The sequence below is a fragment of the Cupressus sempervirens genome, chromosome 8 (genome assembly GCF_028749045.1).
Source record: "Cupressus sempervirens isolate cs-2001-9-10 chromosome 8, ASM2874904v1, whole genome shotgun sequence".
Classification (NCBI taxonomy): Eukaryota; Viridiplantae; Streptophyta; class Pinopsida; order Cupressales; family Cupressaceae; genus Cupressus; species Cupressus sempervirens.
In genome coordinates, this window is record NC_143125.1 from 136,439,277 (window position 1) to 136,448,020 (window position 8,744).

The window sequence follows — 8,744 nt, forward strand, 5'->3', positions numbered from 1 at the left end:
ATCTGACTATTCTGTGGGCTTATGTTGGTGTGATGTTGGCAATCATCAAGGATCCTATATATTACTATTTTCTTGGTCTTACTAATGAAATCTATGGGTATAGTAGTAAACAAATTTTGGTGACAGGAATTTTTAGGAGTTTTGTGGAATAATAACAAACCAGATTTTCAAAAGGAAAACGCTATATCAAATGGGATGTATCCAATGCCACCCCCTCTTCCCTCCCCAACAAACCCCACATCCCTTTCCCCAATGAATTCGAGAGGTGTGTCCCTAAATTGAGCAGTTTCAACTTTCAAGTTCCTGCATCCTGAATATAATGGGTGTACACACACACACAACACACACATATATATACTTAAACACAAAAAAAGAGAAAAAGCACTGCACAACATAGGGAAAATGTCCACAGCGTGGAAAGGCATTGTGCTCTGGAGTTATTGCTAGCATTGCACCAATGCTGGAAGGTTGAAGTCTCTTGTACGCAAATAATATGTTTAAGTGCAATTAAAAGAAAATTTCATTATGTGCATGATTCACTATTCTAGTTGAAAACAGACAAGCTCTGACAAACAAACAAAAGCATTTAGATAAAACTGTTGTCAAAAGTATGAATTGTAAATGACATATAAATATCACTGTTTAAAAATAGAGTTAGAAAGCAACTATAGAACATAATGGTACTTCCATTTAAGCAGAAAGAAGATTTTTCTGCCATGTTTTTAAGTTGATAACTGTTTCAGAAGTGAAGAATTATTGTCCACTAAAATAATTTTCTTAAGGAGTGCCCTAATGATAAAACTTACAATAAACAGACAATGTGTAACATTGCCATTTGCAAGAGCACAGATTTTAGATGCTATTCCTTACTGGAAAATTATCAGGTACGGAACATCTCATTACTAAAGAAAATGAATCAGCCATTTTTAAGAGCATAATTGTATTTTGTAAATGGATAATTTTGTGCAAATTCTGTTATGTGCATGGTTCGCCATTCTAGTTGAAAACAAAGCCTGAGAATCAAAAGTAGTGTTTAAATAGTTTAGTCACTGAAAGTGTGCTTAAAACTGACATATTACAAACAAAACATAATGGTACCTAAAATTAAGCATAAAGTAGATTGTGTTGACTTGTTGTAATATTGATAGCTGTTTCAAAAAGTAAAAAGTTATTGCTCACTGAAATAATGTTCCCTAGGGAGAAGCTAAAAATAAAACTTCAATATTAGACATGGTAACATTGCCAACTACAAGAACACAACTTTCGATGCCATTCCTTACAGGAGACATTATCAGGTAGAGAACATCTCATTGGTGAAGGAAAAAATAGCCACATTTAAGAGCATTATTATATTCAAATATAGCAAAGCAAATGATTTCAATGCATGCTTTTGACAAAGCAATTTTCTGTTATGAACCAAAGCTTTGAACCGCAATTCCATCTAAATGCAAAGTTTCATCCTATGATTATCAAATCTTGTGATCCAAGCAAATAAGAATCAGACCACAAAATGCTTTCTGAAAAAGTTTTCTGGCACCTAAGCATTGATAAATTCAAGGCCTTAAAGGTGAAATTGAGAAAGAATAATGTTAGTGAACAAACATTTATGTCACCTTGCATATGTAATCTCAACCAAATTCCTGAACTCGTAATTGGCGCAGACTCAGCAAGGCTGACTTGACTCAGGACTTGGCAAAAACTTAGCAGGACTCAGCAGAAACTCAGCAAGACTCAGCAAAAACTGTGTTTCTGGGAGTCTTGCCTAGGCTGAGTTTCTGGATAATCCTAGGCCCCTGTGGCTCGGCCAGGGTCATTCAACTCGGAACTCACCAAAACTCGAGTCCTGGAGAATGCATGAACTATGATTGCAACAGACTAGCTTCCAGCTATTTGTGGGGGGAAAGAAATTGACACAATTTCAGACATTATGTTGTAAGCTTCAAAAAAAAAAATCGCCTCTGAACACTCCCATGAATATCTAAAACTTTAAGATACTATCAGCCCTGAGAAACTAAATAACAAATGATAGACACGTTCAGAATTTTAAAGAATGCTGACAGAATGCAAACTTCTAGTTAAACAAACAATCAGAATTGACTTCTATTACTTACAATGCCACAGCTTCTCTCCCATATAGCCATAATCAATTACGTAGATTGCTTAACTTGTGGGACCTTTACCCTAAGCAAAGGCACCAGCCTGTTAACTAGTATAATGATATAATTGGGCAACACATTCAGGATAATATTTAATGCAATTACAAATCGCAAGTGTTGTTAGCTTCTATGCAAATAATATAACTTGCTATAAAAAATGAAGGTCATTAGCTGGATGGTTCTTGCATGATAAAAACACATATACATGGTCATATTGTTTCTATGATTTTTGTTTTATGCTCAAAGCTACCAAATTCGGTAAGAAAACCATGGTGATTGAATTGCAGACATCATGGACATGACTCCATTAAATTTAGGATTTCCACTGCAAATGCAACCTTGCTTAAACTTGTATTTTTTTTTTTTTTTATCATATTGCAGCTTAAGGTATTTTGTTTTCAAACAGCTTTTACTGTAACAATTACTCGGAGTTCTAGGAAGCGGGACTATTTTTATTGACGGAGAAATTTCCAAGCCTGTGTTCAAGTACAATTATTTCACAGTGTCACGCTTATACAACAAAACATAGATGCCACTATTAAATTAGGATATATCAGATAAAAGAGAAATGTGATGCCAGCCACCTACACTAATCAAAACATCACTGGCCTTGAATATAAAAATTGCAGAACATAAGAAAAATGCTAGCCATGGAAATGACTTGAAAATTTTGTGGCGTCATCTGCATGCTTCAATAGTGTACATTAACTTTGTGATTTTACACTGAATCCTACAAAACCAGCAATCACATGAAAATTTATCAGGGAGGATTGAAGTAATTTAAGATAGTGCATACCTGGCCTCTATTGTGGCTTCGACAAATCATGAAACCAGAGAGGTTCTCAACCTGATCTGTAGACTTTGGCAGGCATTTTGTATGATAAGCTACCGGACAGCGCAGACATCGGATGAGCTTCCAGGCACCCCAGTTGTTACCTCGGTGACATGAATGGCAAAAATGATGTGGGCATACATAAGCTCTCCTTGTTATGTTTGAATGTGCTCCTCTTGATGCTTCCCATTTCCTACCACATCCTTCGTGAAAATAATTTTGACAGTTCTTGTATGAACATCTTAATGTTCCACCTGTCAGAGGACCATATTCCTTACAGTCAAAGCAGCCAACCTGTTTTTAAAGAGCACAAAGTTATGATCATTAGCAAGACAGTTGCTTACTAACCATTTTATACAATGCAAAGTTCACCATAAAGTGAGATGATCATTCAAAATTTGGGTTGCTTAAATGAATGTAGTGATCTACTACAAAAAATGCAATTAAACTGGCAGTTAAAGCAAATCCTATAGCAAACCTTTTCAGTACAACTGCTCTATCCCAAATTTTCACATAAAGAATAAGCATTTTTCTTCCAATATCCACTACATGGAAAATCTAAACAAAGTCACATAAAAATAAACAGTCCACATCCAGATGTGATAAAAATTATTATGGATTTTAATTTAAAATATTTTCTAATTAAAAAATGTAAACAGTCCAGAAAAGATTTTGAACTGCTGCTGGGCTTCGTGTCATGATGATTCACATTGATGTTGAAACAAACAAAATCAAACATGTAAAAAAAAAAAAAAAACTTACATCGCAAACTAGAGTCATATGAATTCTTCCAAGCATTTAAGGCAGTACCCTATTGAAACAAATTAAAGTCATAAACATGAATTTGATTACATAAAACCACTTTTAGACAAACTCTCTTACATCCCTAGGAATCATTTGGAGGTTATGCTTATTTTTGCAGACTTTCAGTTGTGCATTTATACCTTTCTCATTTGTTTCTTATTTGGTTGCCATTCTTTTCTTGCTAGTTTGTAGTTTTGGTTGCTCGTCCTATGGCCCTATATTAGCTTGTTGCTTCAGGATTATTATTTTGTAGGTCATGATAGTGAATACAGACCTATGATTTAGTCACACTGGTCCTATGGCCCTATCAATAGCTTGTATACAACTTTACAAAAAGTCTAAATAAATATTTTCCAAAATTACGGTTTACTTTTTGTAAATAAGTAAAAACAAAAAAATTCAAGATGCTTTACAAACTTGCATATGGCCTGGGCTTATCTCAAACAAACCAATACAGAGCAAAAAAGATGTAAAAACAGAGGAACCCAGGCCACTTTGTTACGAGATCTGAACTTTAACTGGTACCCAGTTTGAAACAGCCCTGAATGTGTAGGGTCCAGGAATATCACTCCGTAGCTCAAATAAAGCCTTATTTGACAGGAAAATTATTTTCTGAATTAGGCATTATTTCAGATGATAAGTAGGAGATGGTTTCCATGGCAAGTCAAATTGTGATATTGCTACCAGGATTCAACTGTGTAGTTTCAGACTCACACTCATTGACCTATGTTTCATGAGTAGTATGAGAATGAATCCCAATGGCCATCTCACAACATTGTTTTAAGATAATTCAAAAAAATGTTAAGATAAACATAAGAACTTCAAAATCATTTTTAAAATATGAAAACATATGAATAAAGTGCCTAGTTCACTCAAAAATGTTGAAATATTATTTCAAGTATGGTCCGAGATCATTGAGCATGTCTAACTGTGATCTCAGATTTTCCAAAGAAAAAATGCTAGAGTTTTTTTAAGTTTCCGTATAACTATTTCCTTCGGGATCTTCTCAATCCACAGAAATATGCAGTTTCATGATTTATAAGCTGGGCAAGAGGTCCTCTTTTTTGTTCACCTAATCAAATTTAGATTTATAATGGCCATGAGGTTTATTTCTGAAATTTATACAAACATAATTGTTGAAAATGTAGAGATCGCTTATACTTCAAATATTTAAAGTTAACTTGACAGTACATAAAATAGATTATCAAATGCCGACCTTGTTTCATAAAATGTCAAATATCACAAATTCGAAGATAAGATTGTGATTTTTTATCACAAAAAAATCTATAAATATCAGGATGACTAATTTCTAAAACTTCAACTGACATTGCTTTAGATAAAATAAATCTTCGGGGAGCGAGAAAAATAATGAAAATATTAAAAATAAAAGAAGAAACCTAAGAGCTACGAGAAAATGTTTCGAAAAAACTGTAGAGGCACTATTTTCAACGAAGTTCAAACTTCTTAGTACTAAAATAAATTAATAACTTAAAAATTTAATTGTGAATAAATAGTTGCTAAAATAACTATACCAAAAAAATTAAAAACCCAAAAAAACGTTTCAAGATCTGGTAAACCCTAGAAATAGAAACCTTATTTTGGAGACAACTGTGGCATTGCCAGGGATCGATTCCATGCACCTCCTGCGACCCCAAGCAGCTCAAATGAAACCCTTTCTTGCACTGATCACAAAACTTCAATTCTCCCAAGCCCTCGCAAACCGAACAAACAACTGAAACCTCGTCCGAATCTTTTCTCCTGTCTCTTGAGGTCTTCAACCCCTGCTGTTTTCCATTGTTAATCTGTGCCTTAACACTCTTCTTCCCATTTTCCGTTTTCACGGTCCTTTTACCGTCCCGTTTCGCCATTGCTCCTCTACTATAAATTAAAATAGACCTCCTTGTCCAAATGCATAATACAACCTCAAATAAATTTGATAAAAACTGTGATAAAGAATTAAATGGACTAAACAGAATCCGATAAAGATTCGAAGCCCTTCAGAAGGTTATAAATCTTCAAGCTAGATTCGCAGAGCTTGACAGTGGACGAGCAAAAACTGCGGTTCAAATTGGACCTAATGTGGGAAAAAGATTCAGAGCTCCTACGGCCAACAATGGCAGTTCACCAGCAATTAACCGGAGTTTACGTTGTGATGGCCGTGCTGGTAAAAAGCCGCAAGAACTCTGGGCTTGAACTGAGCTCAGCCAGATGCATAAACTTCTGTATTCCCTCCTTCCTCAGAAATTCAAGCCCAAATTAAATTAATGATACATAAAAATATTCTTTTTATTTTTTTAAAGTTTATGGTGGAATGCATGTATGGATGAACATGCACATGGCTTACATGTGCATTCGATACGGAGACCCCATTTGCGTTATCCGTTGGAGCCAAAATTTTGAAATTGCGGGTGCAGGCGTCCAACTAAATAAATTTATACTAGAAATAAAAAATAAATTAAAGAATAGCATTAGTGATGGTGAAGTTTCACGAGAAACAAATTAGGGAAAACGATCCATACCCCAACTTAGTCTATTCTAAGCTCTTAAATAACCTATTGGATTTTTACTAAGGGTTCGTTTGGCAAGCGGAATAGGAATACGTATTCCAAAAAATTTAATTCTCTGTTTGGATGCACCAAATCGGAATAGGAATAGGAAAAAAATTGGAATACGTATTCCAATTTTGGCCCAAAAATGAGGATTTGTTAATCCACCAAAATAGATGGAATAGGAATACGTATTTCTATTCCAATTTTTTTTATTTTAGAAAACATAAATTTTTGAGTCCGTGTATTCCGCATCAAATTCTAGATGAACCAAACAAGAACAGGAATACGTAACCCCATTCTCTATTCGAGAATAAGTATTCCAGAATAGGTATTCCTATTCCCGTTTTTATATTCCCGCAACCAAACGGATCCTAAGCTTTTTGTTGCTTTGCTTTTCTTTTTGTGTGGTTTTTCTTCTCTTTTTTGTGGTTTAAGAATTTAAAGCTATTTTTGCACTCTTTTTCTAGGGGGTGTAGGCTACCCAAAATGTGGGAGGATTAGTTATGTGGAGAAAGGTCATATAGTTATTTAGGGAAAGTAATTATGATTTCTTTGTCATTTTGATTTATGGATTACTAATATCAAAGGAGCTTCAAAAATGATAACATGTGTAACAATAGTCAATTACCTATGTAGTAATAGTTGATCATTTTTTAGTCTTTTTGGTTGGTAATTGGTTCATTTATGTACCACTATTAGGACATTTGCCACAAGTACTTGCATTTTTGAGTGAGGGGTTATTGATTCAAGAACATAGTGGGTATCGAGTAGCACTTTGAAATGGTCATTTTTTTATCACTTTGTGTTTAGCAATCTCTGTAGAGAGATTTGTAAATATGCAGAAGTTGAAACCTTAGCTTTAAGTTGTTAACTCCCATACAAAGACAACCAAAAAAAATGTTGAAATTGGGCGTACTATTTATGATCTGCATGTGTGTGAAGTTAGGATGTGTGGATATTGGGTCATTTCCCCTACAAGTGATGCGATGCCTATTCAGAAGTGCTCCAATAATAATGAGCTAAAGCAATTTTTAAAATTGTGTAACTAATCTAATATGCATTCCTTTTGTGAATGTTTTTACCAATACGTTGCCATTGGTGCACGTGGAATATTTTGATGAGCTTTTAATTACCATTTATTTGCCTTTTGTAAGATAGTAATTGAGGGTATGTGGGTAAGAACATAGTGGTTGTTGGCACATGAGGAACTATTGTGTTGTTTCCCTTAGTGGGTGCTACCAATAATTTTAAGGAATAATTTTAAGCATATGTACTTGTGAATAATTTTTGAATCCGTAAATCATATTTATATTTTATTAATTTTTAATAAGTATAAACAACAAATTTTTACATCTTCAAAAAAAGACTTTGTACCACCAAAAACTACTTGTAATCACTCTAAGGCCAAGTTAATTGCCACATAGCAATCGAACTAAATCATCCTTTTACAAAATTACAAATACACTTCAAGCCTTATCCTATATATTTTCTACTATAGGCACATACTAGTGGGCCACACCAAATTTACAAGAGAGATTACAATTTTAGACTAAAAGAATAGATTTATACTAAAGATTTGCAAAAATTAGACTTCTTTGAGTATTCTCTCCTGACTTGAGGGAGCTTTTCAACCAAAAATCCAAGATTCAAACACTTCCTTCCTTACTTCTTTGTCTTTCACCTAGTTCATTTTCACTTCATCCTCTGCCCTCATAGATTGTCCTTCAAAAGTGTCCCAACCAATTTGTGTCACTACCCTCCTCTCATCTTTATCACTTGCAGTGCTCCACGGTAGAAAAAAGAAAGAAGTTGTAATGACAATTTGAGCCCACCCACATGTAACCAATCTTTGTGTTTTACAAGAGGTTCCTTGCCCAATTCTGTCATGGCCAATACTAACTTCATCTTTGAAGTTCACTTTGCACACATCTTCCTTGCTCCTTAGTTATGAACCCCACACCATGTACAAAGATGCTACATTAATGCTTGATGATAGTGATGCTCAAACCTCATGAACTTATCCCCAAGCAAAATATATATTATTTTTTAACGAATTGGTTTATTGGTTTTGAATAATACCTTTTACTCTCTTTTCCAAGATTGGGCCCAATTAAGGGCGATCAATAGGAAATTTGACTCCATACTCTACCCTATGCTATAACCCTTTTTACGATGCCCCTAAGGAACTAGAGAGGACAACACTAAACTAATCAATAAATTGCATAATCTTTTATCAACTACTACATGTTCTTATAGATGAATATAACATTTACTAAAATATTAAGTTTATTATGGATCTTTCCAAATGATGTTACATGAATGTGGTAAAAGGATACATTATCATACAATATTAATGCACATTAAACATGAATGAAATATTAATCCATAACTTATCATAGGTCC

General features: G+C 34.2%; 1 protein-coding gene across 3 annotated transcripts in view; it reads right to left on the bottom strand.

Annotated features, from left to right (window-relative positions):
* The window catches only part of LOC149541927 (histone-lysine N-methyltransferase ASHH3-like), a 71,910-nt gene extending 65,801 nt beyond the window's left edge, over positions 1-6,109 (bottom strand). For 2 of the 3 annotated variants that reach the window (XM_089796988.1, XM_089796986.1), the window contains exons 1-2: positions 5,385-6,082; positions 2,953-3,282 (exon numbers count right to left, since the gene is read on the bottom strand). In XM_089796988.1, coding sequence (XP_089653114.1) covers positions 2,953-3,282; positions 5,385-5,660 — 606 coding nt within the window. In that variant the 5' untranslated portion in view covers positions 5,661-6,082. Of the gene's footprint in view, positions 1-2,952; positions 3,283-5,384 lie in introns of all 3 variants that reach the window. The other variant, XM_089796987.1, reaches the window with a different exon arrangement.
* Positions 6,110-8,744: the final 2,635 nt, after the last annotated feature.